This window comes from Pinus tabuliformis, chromosome J (assembly GCF_031772625.1).
Source record: "Pinus tabuliformis cultivar Carrire ecotype Pingquan chromosome J, CPIR1, whole genome shotgun sequence".
NCBI classification, from domain to species: Eukaryota; Viridiplantae; Streptophyta; class Pinopsida; order Pinales; family Pinaceae; genus Pinus; species Pinus tabuliformis.
In genome coordinates, this window is record NC_142295.1 from 860,307,961 (window position 1) to 860,332,919 (window position 24,959).

Sequence of the window (24,959 nt, forward strand, 5' to 3'; positions counted from 1 at the left end):
TGTTGCTTCTGTGGTGGTTGTTCGCTGATGGTTCAAAAATTGAGGAAGTAAAGCCCTATGACTTTCCCCATTGGTGGTCTTTTTGAGCAATAGTATTGGAAGGGCCATGGTTATGGCTGCTACTTCCTTTAGTACCAACTGTATTACTTGCTTTCAATCCATTGTTACCAAGCTCATTTATGTCTCAGACAATAACCTGAGCCATCTGTTGCTGCCCTTGCATTAGCACATTGGTCATTCATTGTTGCTAGAGTATTGCATTTAGTAGGGCACCAGGATCCTGTTCCCCTTGTCTTGTTTTATCCCCCATGGTTGGTTGATGGGTGTTCCTCTTTCTTCTTACTGTGATGTTGCTTGTATACTATGGAAGCATTCAAGGCTCATGCACTCACAATCTCATAGAATACCTTCGCTCTGATACCACACTAATATTCGAGGGAAATTTTTTCCCTAGGTTTTCTTTAGGCAACTAAGGTTTTCACAAACTTATTTTTTTGTTCCAAAAAATGAAATAACTATTCCAACATAAATCTAACCTTCAGTAAACAGTCCCGCTTTTTCAATCAATACGACAACCATACAGTGCAAGGATTACAATTTATTCATTCAATAATTCAACAATATTGATATAGTTTGAATTCAATTGTCCATATAAATTGAACCAATCTAGTACAATTACAAATAGTTTTAAGATAATTCTGAATTCAACAGATCTAGATAAGTGGTCACTATCCTCCTATTAACTGACCCAAGCTACACTATAATGGTCTTGACTCTTGACCAAAGAAATTTTTCTGACTAGCTTCAGGACGAACCCTTGTCCTACTACAGGGACTGTCTGCACTGCGACAGTAACTCAAAGTTGGAGTGCGAGTTGCCTCAGGGAGATAGTGAGGTGTCTAAATGGTTATGCGAAGTTTGGTCTACTCAGAACTCCTCCAAAATATGTCTCTTTGTTTGCTTTAGGAACTTTAGATTGCTCCAGATTTCTCTCTAGCCTCAGTGAGGGCTTAGACCAGCCTAAAAGGTCTCTTTTCATTGTTGTAACAATCACGGATGGCCACAAAATGGTTATCGTTGAACCTGTCCTACAACTCCGCCCTTAGAAAGGATGACGTTAAACTCTAGAATTTCAGTCTGCTTCAGATGGTTTCTCCTTTTGCCACAGGGTGATCTCGCATGGGGTTTGAACTTAGGATTCTTTGATTTGTTCCATGAATTAGTCTCTATTTGGCCTCAATTCAACTCTTTAGCTTCAGGAGGAATGTGAATACCTTGTCTTAGCTTCTTCACCAATGCTTTGCTAATCTTCAGACATATAATAATCCTTGCTTACTAGAACAAAAATAAAAAGTAGAAAATAGGTTTAGTAACTAGGGTGGAATCTTTCATCACCGAAATTAGTGGGAGAGATGGGGTCTTAAAACCCTTAGAGCCACAACTCAAGAAAACAAATGATTTGATCCACAAATTATGATGCTTCATTTGATCTCAACTCTTCTCTATTTATAGATTTTTCCATGAGCTCCAAAATGTGAGGGGTTGTGGGTGCAACCCCCAATTTTGGGTTTTTGGCCACCACCAACACAACTTTTGCTCAATGTTGTCCAAACATAGGAAAAATTGGGTTTTAACCCCTTTATCAAGATTATAGCCTACGAGGTCGGATAGGCTATTTCATGCTCCATTGGCCCATCAATTTGGAGAGGACAATACACCAAAAGTAGCAAAACATTGGAGTTCTAGCACCCATACAAGCAAAATATGACAATTTGCAGCTCACATGCCTGTTATTGAAGGTGGCCTATAGCAAACACCCTAGCTTCAAATTGGGCATGTGATAGTTTGTTGGAATCCTCGTGTCGGGATCTACCTCCTTCAAGCAAAATGTTAAACAAATCTAGTAGGGTATTTTTGTACAAGGTAGTTTTTGGGACTGGTCAATTCACATGCCAACTGACTCATGGGAGTCAAAGAAGGGTCAAACTAGTTGTTGGAGCCACCTAATCTAGTTGTTTGGCAACTATTCCTCTCATTTATCTTAGATCAAGTCAAATGTGTGCAAGTTGGACCATTTCTAGGGACATGGACACATCCATCAAGGTTTAACAACTATTTCAAGCATGAATCAAGGGAACGTTGGTCATTATTTTCAAGAACCAATAATTTATGGACTTTTTCTTTCCTAGTTCGATGGATTGATCCACTATTTTGTGCGGATATATTATTTCTCATTGTACATTTGGATTTGATCACTTTATTTTATTAATCTCAGTTTCTAGAACTAGACTGAATCTATAATTTCCTTGTTAGATCTAAGGAAATTCTGCAAATAATATTTTTTTAATGTAAAGGAAGTTCCTTACCTTCTCTATATAAAGGAAGGACTTCCTCATTTGTAATTCATGGTTGGATAGTGGGAGTATTCCTCTCCCTAGGGCTGAATGAAAATATTTCTTGGTAGTTATTTGGGTTTCGGGCTTATTATGTGATGTATGTTATGACTCAGAAGGCTTTTCTTTTTTGGTTCTCTCTGTAGTAATTAAAGGGTTTAAATTTGTAAGTGATTCAAGATCATTGGAAGGCTTGGTGTTATTGATCCACCAAGGAGCAAAGAGTCATGTGGGAGGAGAAATCAGGGGGATAGACCTCATCTTGTTTTTTGTTGGTGTGAAGTAATCATCGAGCCTCTTTGCTACACAGACCCTCAAGGGGGTTCCCTTAGTAAATGTCTGGTTTGTTTTATGCCATAGTCGATCCTTGGGCTGAGGGAAATCCTATTGACAGTGGGTGACCTATTGAGGTTCACTTGGATTGTACGGTGTGGGTTGGAGCTTTCACCATTCTAACGTACAATTTGTGTGGTAACAATACTCTAATACCATAGTTAAATAAATAAATCTACAGAATTATAACTGTATATTAAGCTGCAGAATTTTACTTATTTTGGTTACATTTTCCATTCTCTTGTATACTTTGACTATAATAACAAGTCCCCAAAAGGCTGAATTGAATTGCAATTTATTGAATTGTTGTGATTAAGAAGATGTGATTCATGAAGTTTAATAAATAATATTTTTGTGACTTAACTGAGGTAAGTATCTGGCCTCTACATCTAAGCAACTGCATGTTATGAACATTTTTCCCTTTACCTTAAAGTGGAAACTTAATTCTCTGCCTTGTAAACTTTGGTCCTGATTGCTGTTTCTTTAGTCTTAAATCGCTGAATTTCTTAAATCTTTATCTTCATGTTTTAAAAGTTTAATAGTTTAATTCATATAGATTTCAATTTTCAACGAAGAGAATTTGAATGTTTTTTCAATTGTTGGGGTTACAGAGTGAAGAATGTCTCGTGAAGGTCTCTAAAACGATGAGGCTTCTTGCAAACGAAAATAATGCCTTTTTCCTTTTATTAACAGGTCTGTGTTACGAAACCCTAGGTTGCTATTTCTTCAAGCTTCCACTTCCTTTAATGTATATATTTCAATTTGTTGCTTTATGAATGGCATTATTTCTGATTTATCATTTAGCATTATATTGTTTTGTTATGACTTCTTTTTAATAATTAAAAACATTAGAAGGGGTATAGATTTTACTTGTTCCACTAGGGGTCACTGGGAATGTAATTTTCATTTAGTTTATCTTTTTTTTTCCAAGTAAAAGTTCACAGGGAAACCCAAGGGATGCTTCTCCACATTCGTGGATGGATCATGGCATCCCTAATAAATCTGTTGGTGTAGATTAGTGCACATAACCCAGGTGATTTGGACCAGGCTCCTGTTGCCATGGAACTAGACAAATTTCTAGCAATATTGGTGACAACTAGTTGGGCTAAACCCTTTGGCTTCATTTGGTTTACTTTTATTCTCTATTTGTAGACTTATATGTGGTGCAGTCAACATCTAAATAGGACTTCATGGATGCAAATGTGTTAAGATTAGGTATGTTCTATGCTTAGAGCAATTTATTTCAATTTTCATAGTTAGCTCAATATCTTTTCCAGATTAGAAATCACATTAGCATTAAAGTAAACTGCAGATAGAACATAAACATAAATCGCAGAAGACAAGCCAAGACAAGAGGACACAAGATGTGGCGCTAGCCAGAGACAAACTCCAATGTGCGGAAACCCTTGATCAATTCGTCTTATATGTTCTTCAATAGTTCAGCAGAGAGAGAGAGAGACAGATGGTACATTTACAATTGAAGTCAACACTTTGACCACCTATCTAGATGAGAGCATAGATCATCTCTAAGAAGATGATACATGAGATCAGTTGAAGACATGCTACTTCAACTGATTCTCTAAGATGACTTCTTCACCTATCATTGTGTTGCATCTCGTCATCATGCTGCACCATGCTACACCTATCATCACAACACTGGACCTCATGCTGTTGCTGTCCCAATGTTTAGCATTGCTGTACATAGTGCCACTGCTGTGCCATGCTTACTGCTGTCACAATGTACTTGCTGCTGCCCATGCTTTAACATTCTGCTGCTGTTCACAATTCTTCATGCTTGCAGCTGTCCCATGTTGCAGCTGTCCTATGTATAAGCTTGCTGCTGCATGTAGCATCCAACCATGTAGCTGCATCATACATAGTGCTGTACTATGCATCATATCATGCTGCACCCTTTTTACATTATGCTGCATTGCTACCCATCACTGTATGTTGATAGCACTGAGCTGTACTATGCTGCTGTCCCATAATATGTCCAGCAACACTGAGTTATCAACCTGCCCAAATAGTCTACAAATAGTCTCTTTGAGCTGTGAATAAGAGTCTTCACAAGACTGCTAATGGACCTCTCTTAGCAGCGGATTGGGGCTGCCACTCAAACTGTATATAGAACTTATATTCCACTGCTGATCAGTCCTCCCTTTGCTGCGGATATGGCTTCTCCATAATTGTGAATAAGGCCATTCATGACAGCAGATAGAGTTCCCTTTTGTCTGCGGATTTAGGCCTTCCTTCATTGCGGAATATGAGCCTCTATATAAGTGCGGCCAGAACTCTTCTTTAGCCTCCTTATGACAGCGTATAGGTCTCCTCTGATCTGCGGCTAGGACTAGCTTTAGAGCTGTGGCATGACAACGGTTAGGTCTTCTTGAGATCTTGGATAGGCCTCCTCTATACAGCGTATAGGAGCCTTTCTTCAACTGCAAATATATGGCTGCATTTGACCTTCTTTTGCTGCAGCTAGGGCATGACTAGATCCCCTTCAATTGCGGCTAGGTGTTCCTCCCTTCAACTGCGTCTAGGGCACCTTGATTTGCTGCGTATAGAACCCTTTCTTGACTGTGGCCAGATTGTCTTCTTGCATGACTGTGATTAGGGCTGCGTATAAGACTCTTCCATGATCCTCCATGACTGCATCTAGATCTCATTAGGGCAGTGAATTAGTCTCCTCTATGGCAGTGTATAGATCTCCTCTTACCTGCAAGATTATGACTGCGGCTAGGGCATCTTAGGTTCAACGTCTAGGGCTTCTCCCTCTAGATCTCTTTAGCCACCAAACCCAAAACAAGTGGAGAGAGATCATGAGTGAAGTGAGTGTAAGAAATGACTCTCAAGTCATCTCCTTTTATACTAAAATGTTGAGCACTCGTGGGGTTTATTTGGTTGCTGGCCGACCTTGACGATTTGTCCAATAACACAAATAAATTCATATCTCCATGAATACTTATCGGAATCGGATGATCTTTAGATTAATCCTAAACCTCTCAATGAGAGGGATCCAAGAAAAATATCAGTTGCCATAAATAAGATGACTCACATGGAGTTTGGCCCTAGTTGCCAAATTTAACACTCCCTTTCAACTAGGGAGAACTACATCCACTGATCCATATGTCCGATTGTACTATCTCTGTCATCAGTGCCTTGCACTTCTTTGCTCTAATCTGCTCTGTTCTGCTTTGCTGAACCATGAAGAAGAAGAATTGATCGAGAATGTCTCATACCATTCTCTACTGACCCGAAGTCAGTTTCATCTGAAGAGAGTGTGTCATATCACTCTTACTGGCCCGAAGTCAGTTTTATTGATCCCATATCAATATCACAAGAGAGTGTCTCAAACCACTCATACTAATCCCAGATCAGTTTCATTGATCCCAGATCAATGGAGGTCATCCTAGCATAGGGAGTACAGTAGATACAACGATGTGTCCATCGATAGTACTATTATGGTCCTTAACCCCATTTCCTTGCTCATTGATCAGATGAGAGGTACTTCCCGTGAGTCCCAGACTACATGGGTAGGATGCCTCGAAAGGAGAACTAATCATCCTGTCCCACAGGAGAACGAATCATCCTGTCCAACAGTCGCCACAGGAGAACTAATCATCTTGGCCCATAGGAGAACTAATCATCCTGTCCCAAAGTCGTCACGAGGTACCGCAGGGGAAGGTTGAACTTTTCATCCTGTACATAGCGCACCACCAGGGGAGGGTGAGTTGCCCTGTGGTCGTATGTCGCTCTGGTAAGTACCCCAAGCCCCCCATAGCTTCTAGACCTCAATGCATGCAACATGCAGGACCCTTATAAGAAGGTCTCTCAATGACTTCAAGTCGTTCGGGAAAGTCACAGATTTGACCTTTCCCTGGGGCTTTGACAAAATGTCTGTGACCTGTACATCAGTCTCAATGCGATGGAGCCTCCTCTCTCATCGACTTACCATATCCCAGATAAGGTAGTATCTGATGTCTATCTGCTGGAGCACTCATCGAATACGAGATTCCTCAACAATCGAATCCCCCCTGGTTGTCACAGAGGATCACGGTGGTATTCATCATATATACAAACATCTCACTGAAGAGCTTTCATAACCAAGCAACTTCATACGAGATCATACTCGTAGCTATGTATTCGGTCTCGGCGGTGCTTATAGCAACCGACTACTGCTTCCTGCTCATCCATGATATTGAAGCAGAACCCAAAGAGAACCAGCACTGAGAAGTGCTCTAGTGATCCTCCACACTGCTTACCTAGTCAACATTCGAATAATCATGCAGCTTCATATTTCTGGTAGTGTATCTCAATCCATGAGAGATTGTGCCCGAATATATCTCAGAAGATTCTTGGCACCAAGCCAATGAGGCTCAACCAAATATGAGCTCACCATGCTAACTGCAAAACATATGTCTGGATGGAAGTTCACCAAGAACATCAATGCAAATGAGTTTATGAAACTCAGAGGCATTTCCAAAATCTGGTCCGGCATCATCACGATATAACTTCTAAAAGTTAAGATCCTCGAGGTAGTCACGGGCTTGCAGTTTACCATTCCACATTCAGAATCCAACTCCCTCTTACTTCTGCAAGTGAGAGGGTCTGCACCTGTTTGAAATAGGTCGTCCTCAGAAGGTGCCGGTATGAGAGGTCTATCATCCACAACCTTCAAACAATGGTTTGGATCAACTTCACTCTTAGTGAATCTCGGCTTCATCTAACAGCTATCAATCCTCTCATATCAAACCCGGGGTGATCTGCTTCAAGCCATAGAGGGTTTTCTTCCACCGGCACACATGAGATTCTCGATCATGAATCTCAAACCCCTTGGGTTGTTCCAAACCTGTGGACCTGCTACATGAGGGGAATGGTCCCCTTTGTAGGATTTTCCTTCGGTACATCTCAGACATGTACCTTCATGCTCTTCTTGAATTCAGGCATCCTTGTCACCATCTGACTCACATCGGGTAGGGCCCCATAATAGGCCTCTGGTGCTATAGATGAGATGTGTCAATTGACATGGTCCCCAATGGACCATCCTGCAACTTGATACAAATTGCCAACCTTGAACCCATGAGTAAAAGTATTTTTGAAAATTCTATTTCCAAACACGTACCTTTCCATCAATGAATGTCACCCTGAAACCTTTTGACTTCCTTTGCCAAAATGCACACTAGGTTCTTTTTGCGATCAGGTACATAAATGAGATTCTTGTAAATGAATAGAGTTACCCACATTCAATTGAGGGGTAACATTCCCTACACTCTTTTCGAGATAGGTGGCATCGACTCCAAGTATAATCCCATGGTTGTTTCCATCTCTAACAAATTCGAGAGAGCATCCTTCTATTCGATGAGGTGCCTTGAAGCACTACAATCAATAAGCCAGATTCCCAAAGAATCTGAAGGAGAGGGCCAATACAAGATAACGCTTCTTTATCTTATCAGAAACAACATTTGATTCTTCATACCTGGGGTTCCTTGCTTTCTCTGAAGAGTCGACCGTTTCCTTGATGATCTGCATTACCTGTCATTCCTCTGATCATTGAAGATGTCCCTAGAATGATTGTTATCATCATCAAGTGATGTGTCCCTGACATTTGGACACTCCTTCGCATAATGGCCGAACTTATTGCAACCAAGGCATCTGCCTTTCCTTCCACCCTTAGATTCAGACTTCCCAATGAAGTGATCTTTAGGTAGGCCATCAGAAGCTTCCGCTGTGCCATTCTGATAATATACTCTGCTTCGACTTCACCCTTGGTGAATTTGAAGAGGGATGAGGAATCCATTGATCCTTTTGTCCTTTCCCAACTGTCTTCAGTGATTGCTCTTTCACTCTTGCTTGGGCTTTGTCTTCACCTCAGCTCCGATACCAGGTTAAGATTAGGTATGTTCTATGCTTAGAGAAATTTATTTCAATTTTCATAGTTAGCTCAATATCTTTTCTAGATTAGCAATCACATCAGCATTAACGTAAACTGCAGATAGAACATAAACATAAATCGCAGAAGACAAGCCAAGACGAGGACACAAGATGTGGCACTAGCCAGGGACAAACCCCAATGTGGGGAAACCCTTGATCAGTTTTTCTTATATGTTCTTCAATAGTTCAACAGAGAGAGAGAGACAGATAGTATATTTACAACTGAAGTCAACACTTTGACTTATCTAGATGAGAGCATAGATCATCTCTAAGAAGATGATACATGAGATCAGTTGAAGACATGCTGCTTCAACTGATTCTTTAAGGTGACTTCTTCACCTATCATTGTGCTGCATCTCGTCATCATGCTGCACCTCACCATGCTGCACCATGCTGCACCCATCATCATAATGCTAGAGTTCATGCTGCTGCTGTCCTAGTGTTTAGCACTGCTGTACATAGTGCCACTGCTGCACCATGCTCACTGCTGTCCCAATGTACTTGCTGCTGTCCATGCTTTAACATGTTGCTGCTGTTCATGATTCTTCATGCTTGCAGCTGTCCTATGTATAAGCTTGCTGCTGCATGTAGCATCCAACCATGTAGCTGCATCATACATAGTGCTGTACTATGCATCATATCATGCTGCACCCTTTTTACATTATGCTGCATTGCTACCCATCACTGTTTTTTGATAGCACTGAGCTATACTATGCTGCTGTCCCATAAATTATAATATGTCCAGCAACACTGAGTTATCAACCTGCCCAAATAGTCTACAATTAGTCACCTACAGCAATGTGGTATTATGACAGCAGTTAAAGTGACTGCAACTAGGTCTCTTTGAGCTGTGAATAAAAATCTTCACAAGACTGCTAATGGACCTCTCTTATCAGCAGATTGGGGCTGCCATTCAAACTGTATATAGAACTTATATTCCACTGCTGATCAGTCCTCCCTTTGCTGCGGATATGGCTTCTCCATAACTGTGAATAAGGGCATTCATGACAGCAGATAGAGTTCCCTTTTGTCTGCGGATTTAGGCCTTCCTTAATTGCGGAATATGAGCCTCTATATAACTGCGGCCAGAACTCTTCTTTAGCCTCCTTATGACAGCGTATAGGTCTCCTCTGATCTGCGGCTAGGACTAGCTTTAGAGCTGCGGCTAGGGCTTGATATGACAACGGCTAGGTCTTCTTGAGATCTTGGATAGGCCTCCTCTATACAGCGTATAGGAGCCTTTCTTCAACTGCAAATATATGGCTGCATTTGACCTTCTTTTGCTGTGCTAGGGCATGACTAGATCCCCTTCAATTGTGGCTAGGCGTTCCTCCCTTCAACTGCATCTAGGGCACCTTGATTTGTTGCGTATAGAACCCTTTTTTGACTGCGGCCAGATTGTCTTCTTGCGTGACTGTGATTAGGGCTGCATATAAGATTCTTCCATAATCCTCCATGACTGCGTCTAGATCTCATTAGGGCAGTGAATTAGTCTCCTCTATGGCAGCATATAGATCTCCTCTTACCTGCAAGATGATCTCCTCATAAGACTGCGGCTAGGGCATCTTAGGTTCAGCATCTAGGGCTTCTCCCTCTAGATCTATCTAGCCACCTAACCCAAAACAAGTGGAGAGAGATCATGAGTGAAGTGAGTGTAAGAAATGACTCTCAAGTCATCTCCTTTTATGCTAAAACGTTGAGCACTTGTGGGGTTTATTTGGTTGCTGGCCGACCTTGATGATTTGTCCAATAACAAAAATAAATTCATATCTCCATGAATACTTATCGGAATCAGATGATCTTTAGATCAATCCTACATCTTTCAATGAGAGGGATCCAAGAAAAATATCAGCTGCCATAAATAAGATGACCCACATGGAGTTTGGCCCTAGTTGCCAAATTTAACAAAATGAAATCTGTCTCTCTCCTTGACAGACATGCAATAAACCATCTCTTACCTTGCAAACTTATTTCAGGTACTAATGCCTTATACATGGCATATTCTGCTGAAGTTGATAGCTGAAGCAGAAGGGAGTGTGACAAACATCCCTAAAACATCATGTAGGGTAGCTCATAAAGGGAAAGAACAAAATGAGATGATCAGTAGAAAATAAAATAGCAAGAGGGTATGGATGAAAACTAATTTGTTACTGTGAAAAAGCCACAACAACCAAATTTAAAGCACAAACAATTGAGTAGTGTTAGGCAAGTTATTTGCTTTTCCAGTTATGAAACTGAAAGAGAGTTGAACATCAGTTATAGTTATTTATCAATTACAATCTTTTTCAGGCAAATGAAATTTGTCTTGCTTTGGCTCCTAGAGAAGTTATTAAGGTGTTACATAGATTATCTTGGAACTTGTTACAACCCTCAATAAGAGCATTACTATAAATAAAGATTAGCCTTGTGTTTCCTTGCTTTAAGATTTTAAATATTAATGTCCATTAGTGTCCATGATTGTGCAATGGGACTATAAAATGTACAAAGATGAATGGGCAGTGGGAGAGGTAAAGCATCTTTGGGAGAACTACAAATAAAATGAAATAAATAGATAATAAGTGCCAAAAGAGATGTGTTAAAGTTGGGAAGATGAAAAGAACAAAGTGGGTGAGAGGGTCAAAGAGAATCAAGAACTCAACCTCCAAACGACAATGGTATCCACTATAACCTTTCCTAACAACCAAAGCCAAGGAATGGGTAATGAGATTTTGTTGTTTACTATTTATGTGCCCTTTAGTATGTGTTGTTTCACTGACTTAGTATTAGAGATTGTCTCACGATGCTTCTTGTGACTCAAGCAAAGTCACTGGACTCAACTTGTTGCCTGACTCATTTTGGACAAAGAGTCAAGAGTTGACTTGGTACTTGGAAAGACTCAAGGGCTGGCTTGGTTGAAGACAACAAACAAAAGAAATCATAAAATTGCACTAAATTCTCTCTCTCTCTCTCTCAATAATATATATATATATATATATATATTTTTTTTTTTTTTTTTTTCCTTGAATAAATATCTTTATATTCCATATGAGGAATATACATGTTTTGGTCCTAGAGGACTTCTCAAAAAACAAAGCTTCAAGCCATCACATGGATAGAGGTCAAATTCCATGCAAGAATTGAATGTGGGTGGTGAGGATAACAACATTTCTCCTAACCACCTGTTGTTGCACAAACTAGTAGGCCTAGTAAATAGGCTAAAGCTAGAGGGCATACTAACAATTTGGGACAAAGGCCCACTGTCACCACATCCTATGCCCTCTTCTCTTCTCGAATTTTCACTGATGGGAGGAGTCCCAGTATCCCTCACTTGTGATTAATGTGTCTATAATAGGATTCAAAGTGAGGCAACGATGGCTCATTCAATGGAAAGGTTCAATTAAGCTGTGAGCTTTGGGAGAAGCTAAGATGACTTTCCCAGAAAAACCCCTTTGAAAGGAAGTCTACCTGAGACCTATGGTTAAGATATTTGACGAGATAAAGGTACAACCAGGGTCAGGATATACAAGAGAAAAGGCTATGATTGATATACTTCAACAAGTACTAAAGTTGAAGCCTTCAAAGAATCCTCAAGTTGAAGAATTAGCTTCCAAGGTTCCCTATTGGTGTGATAGCTAGGGCATCAATTTATTTGAAATTCCACTGTTGGAATTTGTTCAAAACTGGAGGATGCCTAGAGGAGACATAAATGAAGACACTTATCTAGACGGAATCCCAAAATTCCTCCACCCTAAAATTTCGCACCAAGCCCTAGAAAACTTTCTTGTCCTCAAAGGGACAGAAAGGAGAAAGAAAAGAGGCGAAAAGAATGATATGAGTTGATGTGATTGTGAAGGATCTAGGGCTATTGCCTAGCAATTGGGAAGATTGAAGTCAAAATGCTCTTGATTTGGGAATTTCGCTCTTCAAAGAGGCCTAAAGAAACAACTTCACTTTATATGAATGCGGCTACACGATAACCTTAGAATTTTTACTTAGATGGCAATTATTATGGAGTTTCAAGGATGCAAATGCAAATTGCTCTCTAGGAACATTCATTCATTTTGTTTAATGAGCAACACATGCAAAAATTTCCAATAGCTACAATGCTTCCAACAATTTAATTAGGGCACATTATTTCACCATATGAAAGTAATTCCATGCATTAGACATTCATCAAAATAGAAATATAGCATTATATCAGTGTTGTTAAAATCGCGATTTTTTCGCCCAACCGATTTTATCGCGATTTTTATCCATAAAAATCGGCAAATTTTTTTTATACACGATTTTTTCGAAAAAATCGCGATTTTTTGTGAAAAAATCGTGACAGGCGCGGGCAGCGGGCTTTTATATGCAAAAAATCGATTTTTTTTTTATTCATTTGGCTGTTCGCGCGGAGGAGGAGGAGAAGAGGTGAGGGAGAGCAGCTGAAGGGTTTCCGTCGGATTTGGGAGCTAATCCAAGCGTTTTTAGGAGGAATCCAAGCCAAGATCACCAATTTGTCCATAAAAGAGGTATGTAGATTAATTTTTTTTGGTTTTGCTTCTATAAAAACTTTGTTTTTCATTGTTTTTAAAGAATTTTTTGAAATTTTTCATTGATTTGGGATGGGTTATTTGTTATGACTATGAGAACCAATTTTTTATTTTTATTTTCTCATTTTTTTTAAACATTGTTTATTTTTTTTGAATTTTCATTGTTTTTTGGCATTTGGTTGGGTAACTTGGGTTTAGAAATTGGGATTTTGGAAATAATTAACTTGTAATTTTGTAAATGCTAAATTGTAATTTGTATTTTGTAATCCTAAATTCCTATTTCCTAATCCTTATTTTTCCATAGGTTTGCAAATTCAAAAACAAACATGCCAAGGAAATTGGATCCTTTCTGGGAATATGGTGACCCTAAAACTCCGAATGATAGACAAAACTTGTATTGCAAGTTGTGTGGAAAGGAAATATTCGGGGGGGTGTACAGGTTGAAGTTCCACCTTGCACAAATCCCTGGACATGATGTGGGGCCCTGTCTAAATACAAATGCTGAAATTATCCAAAAAGCCATGAGAGCATTGGGAGAATTAGAGCACACTAGAGAGGCCAAAGAAGAACTCAAAAGGCAACTAAAAAGGTCAGCTGAAGGAAGTGGGCCAAGTGGCACTGGTTCTACTGCAGCGTCAGTCAATCCGGTAGCTGCATCATCATATTTTGTTCCTCGAACCACACCTGGTTCACAACCAACTATTGGTTCAATGCTAAAAAGAACTGAAAAAGAAAAAGCTGACAAGTTGATGACAAAATTTCTCCTCTGGAGTGATATTCCTTTCAGCATTGTAAGGAATAATCCATTTTTCCAACCTACTGTTGATGCTATTGCCAGTGTTGGCCCGGGGTACAAAATCCCTTCTCTTTATGATTTCAGAGGCCGGCTTCTTCAAGATGAAAAGCGTGACTGCACCCAAAGATTGGAGGATTTTAGGGCATCATGGGCACAAACAGGATGCACTGTTATGTCAGATGGTTGGATTGACCAAAAGGGGTGAACCCTTATAAACTTCTTGGTTAGTTGTCCCAAGGGGACTATGTTTATCAAATCTGTTGATGCAACTGATCAAATCAAAGATGCAAAAACTTTATGTGATTTGCTGGATGTGTTTATTTTGGAGGTGGGTGCAGAAAATGTTGTCCAAGTCATAACGGACAATGCTGCAAATTATGTTGCTGCTGGTAGAATGCTTATGGACAGGCATCCTGCTTTATTTTGGACACCTTGTGCTGCCCATTGTATTGATTTGATGTTAGAGGACATAGGGAAAATTCCCTTTGTCAAAGAGGTTGTTGACTCATCAAAAAGCATCACAAAATTTATTTACAACCACACATCTGTGCTTAGCTTGATGAGAAAATGCACCAACAACAAAGAGTTGGTGCGCCCCGCCATTACACAGTTTGCGACGAGTTTCATATCTCTTCAATCCCTCTTGAATTCTATGTGGGATTTGAAGAGAATGTTTCTTTCAGAGGAGTGGCGTGCTTCGTCAATGAGCCGCAAACCAGAAGGAGAGGCCGTCTGCAGAGTAGTTTCATACCAGGAGGACTTCTGGGCGGGAGTGCAGGAGGTGTGCGCTGTTACAGAACCTTTGGTAAAGGTTCTTCGGTTGGTTGATGGTGAGAAGCCCGCAATGGGCTATTTGTATGAAGCCATGGATAGGGCCAAAGAGGCCATTCGGTCCTACTATGATGACAAGGGAGATGATGGGTTCCAGAGACAACTCCTTCTATGGAACGTCATTGATGAGCGATGGAACAACACACTCCATCGTCCCATTCATGCTGCTGGGCTTTTCCTGAACCCTGCATTTTCTTATGCATGTGGGTTTAATTTTGATGTTGAGGTCGTGGAAGGATTATTAACCTGTGTCCAGAAGATGGTGAGATCTTCAGAAGAACGTATGGAGATCTCTAGACAAATTGAGCAATATAAGTTGTCAGGTGGCTTATTTGGCTTTGAGATGGCTGTCATTGATAGGACGGTTAAAATGCCAGGTATTTTTTAGTTTGTAGTATGTACTTTGTAACTTTGTTTCAAATTTCATTGTTTCTTCAAATTCCATTTTTTTCTTATGTTTATTTAAAATTTTATTTGTAATTTTGTTGTAGACGCATGGTGGAAGATGTATGGTGGCAGAGTACCCCTTTTGCAAAATCTTGCCATACGCATCCTCAGCCAAACATGCAGCTCCTCGGGATGTGAGCGCAATTGGAGTGTATTTGAAAAAATACACAACAAGAAGCGCAATAGGTTAACACTTAAACATTTAAAATATTGCAAATTTCCAAATAAATTTTTGAATTCATTAAAGTTTTAAACAATATTTTTTTTATAATATTAATTATTAATTATTAATTTATTATTTCATGAACTTTGTACAGGTTGGAGTCCCATAGACTTAATGACATGGTCTATGTCTACTACAATCTTCGATTGTGGGTGAAACAACTAGAGAAGACACCTGATACGGAAGCCATCTCATTGGATGGGATTGACACCACTGCTGAATGGAGGGTTGAGACCGAGAGGCCTCTCATGGATCCCACTGAGGATTGGTTAGTGCGGGATGAGGGGGAGGAGGAGGAGGAGGAGGAGCAGGAGCAGGAGCAGGAGGAGGAGGAGTTGGAGGAGCAGGAGGAGGAGGTGACACCACCTACCCGGGCTACCACTACCACCAGTAGAGGACGTGGTCTCCGTCCACCTCAGCCTCCTGTAGCTGCTACTACTAGTTCTTTAGCTTCTAGAGCACGTCAGACTCCACTGCCATTTCCACCAGCACAGGCACCAGCTTCTACATCTAGAGGGAAAGAGAAAGCTGTGCCATATTATCGCAAGAGGGGCAGAGGAAATCAATAGGATTAGACTTTCATTTTATTGTATATGACATTATGACATGATGAGATACATTATCATATTTTTTGTTGATATTTTGAGGCTGAGTTGGACTTGGGACTCAGGACTTACTATTCAGGACATGATTCAATGTTATGTGTGATTTTAGCGCTAGAAATGATATTAAACATCTTATATATTAGTTTTTTTATCATATTTATGTGTCAATGTATTTATTTTATGTTGTAGATGGTTTAGATATTAAAAAAATTGAAAAAAAATGAAAAAAAATGAATATTTTTGTGCCAAACGATTTTTTCCCGCTTTTTTCCGATTTTTTCCCGATTTTAACGATTTTTTCCGCTTTTTTCCCGGCGTCGATTAAATCCCGATCGCGCTTTTAACAACATTGCATTATATAACACTTACAAGAAAAAGAAGAGTATATTCATCCACAAATTTGCCAACAAGAAGCTCCAAGAGAGATAGTGAAATTTTTCCATATATCAAAATGCATTTAGTCATCCCTCTCAATGTGGCAAAACATCTCCAAACCCCAAATTGGGCTCTGTGGGCTCCAAATGAGTCTTGGAATGGCTCATACTAAAGTTGATTCTCCATCAATGAGGGCTAGGAGATGACACATGCCCTCCCATGTCTCTTCGGATGAGATAAAACCTCATCTGGGCCTTGGATCAGCTGCCAAGTGTTAGGTGCAAATGTGTGGCTGGCTGGGCAATGTGGTCCAAATGCATCATCATATCTATATAGCTGGGGCATGATCGAGCAATGTGTGGTGCTAAAGAAATCCATGGCGTGGCAATCAATGCTCTGCTATGGTGGAGGCCCATGACTCTCAATACTCACCCTACAAGTGCCATTATGATCCTCTGGAGGGCTTGGAACCCGTATAGGGAGGCCAAGTCCAAGATGGAGACCCACCTGCAATCCTGTATAAGATCCAATGCGTCTCTTCACCTTTCAGTACAACCAATCATTAATGCAATTGAGTAAATAAGCTTGCTAATTAGGGGCAAAAGTGGACACCTCATAGTGGCATGCCCTTCTAAATGGGCTTCAAAATGTACAGGCATTTCCTTGCTCAAAAAGAGAGGTTAATAGAGGATCCTATTAGGTGGTTTCAACCCCTAAGGGAGTGACAGGTCCATGGTACATCCATCAAATGGCAGGTGTCATGTGAAATGATGATGGAACGAAGTGGGGCAATAGGGAAGGCTCCAAGCCACATGCCATGGTACAAGGGAAGCTAGGATGAGGGAAGCCCACACCTTGGGTGTATGAATGTAGAAGGGAACAATTGTGGCATGAGTTACCCCGACCTTTGTTTTCCCACCCTTCTGCATATGAATTTTTCCTTTTATCGATCTTTCTTCCTTTTATTGCTCGAGGTTCTAGGGGATGAGAGCATGATGCATATGATGTAGCAGTGATTATCCCCTTAAGGTAGGCAGTTCATCGTCCACCAGGGGTTGGGACAATCATGGGTTCTTTAATGATGTAGGGGGCATTCATAGGGGCCTTACGAACTAGGGTGATGGCCACAATGATAGGGGGTAGAGCTCATGCTTGGCTTTTGCTCATGAGTTCAATTTTTTATGTTCCGGCCATCTTTTGCATTTTATGGTACATTTCCTATTGTAAGTGGCCAAATTATGCTTTTTAACTTTCTTTTTAGCTGCATCAACCTCCAGGGCATCATTCTGGGCCCGACCCAAAGTGTGGTGTTGTAGCGGCTACAACCACCCTGAGCCTCCCTACCAACCTTAAACAACACTTTGGCTTGCTTCGTCAAGTACTCAAGCTTCAGGTGTTTTCCTCGCACAAGGGCAGCCTGTCGATCACAATTGATCCATTCCCCTCACAGGCTGCTCACCCGGACTTGATCCAGTTGTACACTGAGCAGCTTCCCCTTGAAAATTGCGCGTTCCTAGAGGGCAACCAGTGTTCCCTCCAGGAATTGCGCAATCCTCTTTGATAGCTTGTTGGGCTCCAGGATTGCGCAATCCTGCCAGCCAACCCTCCCAGCAGGATTTGCGCAATTTTTCCCAGCAGCAGGCTGTTCATCCCAAGATTTGCGCAAATCTTGGTAGTGGTCAGCTGCTCTGCCTAGAAATTGCGCAAGCCCCTTGGGCAGTGAGGCCATCTCACACTCAGGAATGCACATTTTCCCAAGTAGTTGAATAACTGCATGCATGAACAGTCCGGTTGACCAATTCCACCCAGGACCAAGGAAACTTGACTATGCATGCATGACTTGATCTTCCTGGAATAGCAAGAGACAACATGCAAAAGGCATCCCATGATTCAGGGAGCTATTTTTAGCAGCGGGGATTACATGCAAAGTTGTTTTAGAAGTTTCCCTCCAAGTGTCGCTTTTTCCTAGATTTGTGGCATGCGCATCATAAGACCAAACTTATTTATTCGATGCATCAGAGCTCATTCATTCACATCGATCTTAGAGCTCTGACATCCCACAACGCATCAAGGACTTTTTGACACATCTGGCTCAACTATTCACGGGTAAGTGGCTTCAACTTGTCTTTTTCAGCATTTCTGTCGCTTTTTGTGTATTCGCTTGTGTGAGTGCTTTTTGCTTGATTTCTTTGAATGCTTGCTGTCGTTTACATGTATTCTAGCTTGTCCTAGCTCTGTTTCAGTTTTCATCACTATCTCACTGCTGTCACATGCATGAAACTGTTTTGCACGGACGTTCGCCCAATCGACGAACGGCCTCACCCACATGCATGTTGATCTCTTTGCTAAATCTTCCATTCTTGTTTTGCATGCACTGTTTATCACCTCTGCTATCACTTAGTGTCGCCATTCATTTCATCGACTTACTTGCTTTTAGTTGCCCGTCGGCGAGTCGGGCCAACCTTGGCCTGGGATCTACGTTCACCGAGGCTGTATTGCGCAATCTAGGGAAGGAAGACTTACCTTCCTCTCCATATTTGCGCATTCTGGCCCAACACTGGCCTCTTGGACTGTTTTGCGCATTCTTGGAGGACAATGGCTGCTTGGCCCAAGGAATTGCGCAAATCTATCCTTGGACCAGCAGTCCTTCCCAGCTAGAATTGCGCATTGCACAATCCCAGCAGCTAGCTGCCCAACTAGATTGCACATTTTGCTGATCCAGCAGCCAGTTTAGCCTCCCAGACAACCCAGACTGCCTTTTGCGCAGTTCTGGCAGCCAATCACTCAGCTTCCTAGTGAAATTTGCGCAATCTTGCTCATTAGTTTCCTAGGTATGTGATGTGTCCTTCCTTGGATTTGCTTTGCTTTCACTGACATATTTCTTGCCATGCATGCTGCTTGTTTCCAGATCTTTCAGGTGTTCATCTGTCTCAATAGCTTCCAAGAGAACAGGATCTCAGGACACTGATGGTATGGCAGCTAGAGCAACAGCTGAGCAGGTGTCCTCTGGTTTGCCAATCTATGAAGATACGAAGCTGTATCTATACAAGGACATGAAACTAGAGTGGCAAGAGGTGAATGAAACATTCACAGGTACTTTTGGGGAAGACCTTGAAGATCGTCAAGTGTACATGAACATTCATAAGTCTGGCTTGTACCGGATTGCATGCAGATACCCCGTGTTCCCATGCGCGGACATGATTCACTGGATCGTCTCTCACACTGACCTCGAGACGATGACCTTAAGTAGTGTCAGTGGGACAAAGCTTGCAACCTTCTGGGCACAAGATTACAATGAGATGTATCAGATGACCGAGCCCATGACTGTCATGACTCCCCCGTTCAACTTGCCTAATAGCAGAGGCCACTCCAGAGACATTCTGAAGGATTGGGTAAAGGAGCCAGTTCGTTTCAGGATGACCCCTAATCATATCTATAAGACGAAGATATTGAGGAAGGCATACCAATACTTGGTCATATTTGCATGTTGACTGAGTGGCCAAGTGAGCACTGAGACCTTCCCTCAGAGTTGGGTGGTCGCGCTGGACCAACTGGCTAGAGAAGGAAGACCATGCAACTGGTCCGACATACTGGCTCATCAGCTGAAGGAGCAAGTCACGAAGGCTTGACAGTCACCCGAAGGCATGCATGCAGAGATTTACATGTCCACCTACATTCTAGATGCAGTCTGTGCCTGTCATGAGTTCCTGGGCTTAGAGTGGGCATGCTCACCGGTGGAGACTATTGTGAACAAGTATTTCAAGTTATTGTCCAAGTGCAGCTTTAGAGGAGTGAGCATACGGTTGTCCGACCATTTTGTCACCCCAGTGTATAGGTTGATATTTGAATAGGATCGACCCTGCATGTCAGAAGAAGCAATGAAGACATTGTTAGGCATCGTAGATTGGTATGCCTCACCGTCCGACACGTTCATACGAGTGTTTAGTGCGGAGAAGCCTCCTCATGTTTTGCCAAAGTTTGCTTTGGACGTGATTATCATGCAAGAAGTAGCGTATCATATCTCAACAGGATTGACAGCTAGGTTGCAGCGGAAGAAGAAGGCACCTTGGCCCACTCTTCCATTGCGAATTGGGTTATACAAGATCCGGAGCATCAAGCAAGTGGATGATGAAGCTGAACAGATGAAGACGTACTTGTTCAACCTTCGAAGCTTCAACCCGTATGACCCACATTGCATTGTGAAGGATCACTGCGCAAGAGTTCAGTTCAATTGGATCCATGGGGCATGCCATTGGGCCGAGGAGGACTCATGGAGATACTGTTACAATTCCTCCAGACCGAATGAATAGGTCGGCTTCGCCGTAGAGTGGTTAGCAATGCAGCATGAAGCAGCACCACGGAGAGCACTAGCAATAGTAGCAGCAGTAGCAGAGGCAACAGAGCCAAGCATACCTGTGCGCGACAAAGGGAAGAGGAAGATTGTCGACTGCATGGAGGAGGAGCAAAGCTGCAAGTTTCGAGTAGATCCACTTGTAGAACAAGCATCTATGGCTATTCAACAGAAGAGGCAGTAGCGCGACAAGCGAATTGCGCGAAGGTAGAGGGATAAGAAGAGAATGGAAGAAGCAAAGAAGGAGTTGCATGAGCTGAGGGAGAAACTCCAGAAAGAACAAGAGCTGCGCCAACAGGAGAAGGAAGCGCAGCAGCAGCAGATTCAGCAGGGGGCACATCACGTGCAGATAGACGAAGCAGCGCCCGTACAAGTAGTTGATTCTTCTAAACAACTGGCATTAGGCGAACAGGGTGAACCCTCGCAGGGGCAAGACTTTGCTCATGAGATAGAACAGGCTCTTGAATAGTTGGATGCAGACATGGAGCAGTAGGAGTTGGAACAGGACACTGACCTCATGCCTCACCATAGAGAGGTCAACTCACCTGCTTCAATGCATCCAGACGATGAGCAAGTCTCGAATGACCAAGGAGGCACTAAGATCCTTGGTGGTCAGCCGGAAGCAGAGATGCGCAACATCTCCTTTGATGAATCTCAACATAGAGTTGGGCAGTCTCATAGAGTGCTGACTCCGGAGGACCAAACATCCCTTGCGCAAGTTGAGGAACAAGTGATCGTGACTGATGTGCACCAGGACCTAGCTGCTTTGGCCGATGCAACTAGAGTGTATGCCGAAGCCACTAGCTCTATTGTTCACTTCCTCATAGCTGAGAATGAGCGAATGGCGAAGGAACTACAAGTGGCCAAGCAGGGAGGAGACTTGGTGACAATGTCCGCCCGAGCTGAACTGAAGAAGGCAATACTAGATGAAGTATTGTCCTTGGACACAGTTATGCAAACATTGTACTCCAAGTTTGGTATCGTGCATCAAGCAGTCGTTCATCTCCACGGATGGCAACAACGATGTGCAAGAAGAGTATGCATCTTGAAGAACATACATACTGTTGTTGATAACATGTGAGCATGGACAATGAAGTACAAGGGAGCCCTGCTTCACTTGCCAAAGATGATGAAGGCCAATGTGATCGAGCTGCAAGCACGTATTCGGAGTCAAATCCGGAACTATGAAGACCTACCGCAACTCATCACTAGCATACAGGCTTCCCATGCATGAGTATTCAAAAGCATGGAGGTTATAGTGCACACTCATGCGATCCCATCACTTGGGACCCTCACCTAGGCGAAGACCAAGAAATAGGTCCAACAGAAGGTTGACTTGTACTTTGACGAGTTGATGCGCACCGCCACCAACCTAGACTTGCCTATCAGTGCAGACATCGTGCGCAAGTATGTTGTTGGGCCGACCACACTAAAGACAATGATGTGCATGTTCACAGACGAGTTGGATAGAGGAGCCCGAGTAGTGTACCCAGATGCTATGGAGGCAAGGTTTAGGTTTCAGACGGATGTCACAACAGAATACACAGACACTCTCAAGGACTACCAATCTTGGCATCAATATGTCACTGTTGATCAGCATGAGGATGTCGAGCAGTTGGAATTCTATGGTTGTCTAAGTCCGAATGATGTCTAGTTTGGCTTGTCCAAGCCATTGTTCACATGGGTACATGTGCATTGTAATGTTGAGTCATGTTAAGTGTAAGTCAAGTGTCAAGAGTGGATGTAACAGTCATAGAGTAGGTGAAGAGTCATGAGGGTAGTTGAATGGTCACAAAGGGGAATGTTAAGGGTCACCCCACCCTTTGCTATAAATAGTCCCTCATAACTCATTGTATAGGCTTTTGGTCAGCGAAGCTTCTACTAAGACTATTTTGAAGAAGGCTTGGACAGTATTGTAACGCGCCTTGGCTTCTCCACTGCACGGAGCTAGTACATCTCTTTGGAGGAGTAGGCAGATGTGGCTGTAACGTTCCACTGTTGGGGCTAGCAGGTTTACATGGATGTATTGTATGATTGTGACTTACACTTCTTTATATAATAAGAGCCAACACATTTTCATGCATATGTTGTTATTGTAGTTGGACTGCTCTGGTTGCTTTAATGATATGTGTTGTTTAACTTACGTACTTGTGTATGAACTGATTCACATGCAATTATATGAATCTTGTTGTTAATGTGTTGCATATGTTGTTAATGCTATCATCGTCCGTGTCGACTGCTCTGTCGGACATCAGATAGACCTTTCACTTGAACCTTGCTATAACAACCATCACACTCGTCTTGGACTGATCCGTGAGTGTTGTACGTGTTATCTTACCTTGTATGATGTGACTGCCGCATCCGAGTGGACTGCTCCACCGGAAGCTATGCATGTCCTTTGTGTTGTGTGTTCCTAGCCGAGTTGGGACTGATCCCTTTCAACCTGGAACTCACCTTCATCTCCTTTCCCTTTCGAAGTATTGGAACCTCTCATACATCTTCCTTGACTCACTGCATTAGTCACACCCTTGCTGCTGACAAAGTTATTCTACTTGCCTCTGTGCGACATCGCGGTCACGGCATTGCCTTATGATCCACTGCTGGGACTCCTACACCAAATGGTCTGAGGTCTAATTGGGACTTCTTACCGGGGAGATCCCCTTGACATATTGGTGGGTCCAACAACGTCAACATGTGGACAAGGGGAGGGGGAGGCTAACACCTTGTGGACCCAATGGACAAATGTGGACTTGAATGGGAAAAGTGTGAAAAGGGGTTATAATGAGCAGAGGGGAGTGAGATATATGGTTTCGGGAAGCGAGGCCACCCAACCAAAATTAGGGTTTTCCTTGTAGTGCCACTCCTAAGCTAGTAGCCAATAGAGGAGATCCCATGGGACTAGGATACACGATTAACCCCCAGGTTGGGACAAGTGAACAAGAGTATAGTCCAAGCCCATTCTTTCAGTCGAATCCCCCCACTAATCCATGTCCAAATGTGCCCAAGAAAAGCAAGCATAAACACCTAATTACATAATGAAAAGTGATACCTTTGGGGTTGGAAGGCCCACCTTCAAACATACAATCATAATAGATGGGTGAGGGCACACAATGGCTGACTCAGGTGGCGGAGAATGTGTCACATCGAGCTATCTGGTGGTTGTCGTCTGAAGGCAAATCTAGGAGAAATTTTCTCCTATAGGGGTCACCCACTGGTAGGTAACACCATTCGAGCTACATATATATGATTCCTATGACAGTTTACAACGACTATCATACAATTTTGAATTCCAAAATTTTATAATGTAAGTGTGTATGTAAAGGATACCATGGATTTGGGATGATGGACCATGGCATGAAGCAAAAGTTCAATGAATCATATAGTGTAGTCACCAGATGTCCTTGGTCCTGATGCGTTGACAGTTTTCTACATGCATATTATGTCTTGCAAAAATAACGGTTCCTCATGGCCATGCTCAATGATCTAATCAGATGCAAGATCAACATCTTCCAACTCATAAAATTAGTGTTTCCTACAACCTTAAACCAAATACCTTAGAATTCAATCTAGACTTTAGATAAATCTAATCTAAAAGATCTAGACAATACTATGTAAAGAGTTTGTCAAGAGATTTTAACCTTTCAATTGCTCCATTAGGAGCTAGAGAATCAAGATTATAAATAACAAACACTAAATCACTTAGGCATTTTGGAGTTAATTGGTTGCATTCCTTGGAATATATATGCTCAATAAGACACCGTTTTCTCTTGCAATTGGATGTAGATCATGTATAGCTCAAGATTTGAATAATACTTATTTGAACTTCAGGAGTACCTTTGCAAAAATTCTCGTGTCATATGCCTAGCATGTTTCATACATGACATTGTGTTTAGTGTAAAATTAAGAAGTTAAAATTCAAGTCAGAAAAGAAATTAAGAGATTAGTATGCTGTAGCTAGCTTGAAGTTAGTTCCTGGCATTGATTGCATTACTAATGGAAAACAATCTGATGTAGCCTGGGATTCTTAAAGTTGTTGAAGAATTCTCTTATGATTAACATCATCAAGGAAACATTGCTCAATACATGTAAACTTTGTTGAAATTTGGGTAGCTATGGGACGAATTTCCCCATAGAAACCCTAAGATCCCAAGAGGAAACCA

The 24,959-nt window shown here is 41.8% G+C and overlaps 2 protein-coding genes across 3 annotated transcripts in view; both read left to right on the plus strand.

The window, feature by feature from the left end:
* Window positions 1–24,959, plus strand: part of LOC149229397 (nucleic acid binding / methyltransferase) — a 231,172-nt gene that overhangs the window by 145,642 nt on the left and 60,571 nt on the right. For both annotated transcript variants that reach the window (XM_089378615.1, XM_089378614.1), the window contains one exon: window positions 3,338–3,419. In XM_089378615.1, the coding sequence (XP_089234741.1) occupies window positions 3,338–3,419 (82 nt within the window). The remainder of the gene's footprint in view (window positions 1–3,337; window positions 3,420–24,959) is intronic.
* Window positions 14,573–15,738, plus strand: LOC149229398 (uncharacterized). The gene is made up of 2 exons (XM_089378616.1): window positions 14,573–15,431; window positions 15,563–15,738. Exon 1 carries the CDS (start codon window positions 14,620–14,622, stop codon window positions 15,184–15,186), a length of 567 nt encoding a protein of 188 aa, XP_089234742.1. The 5' UTR covers window positions 14,573–14,619; the 3' UTR covers window positions 15,187–15,431; window positions 15,563–15,738.

What these genes read in the sequence shown, in the direction of transcription:
- LOC149229398 (XM_089378616.1), top strand. Translation starts at nt 14,620, where the DNA reads ATGTGGGATTTGAAGAGAATGTTTCTTTCAGAGGAGTGGCGTGCTTCG.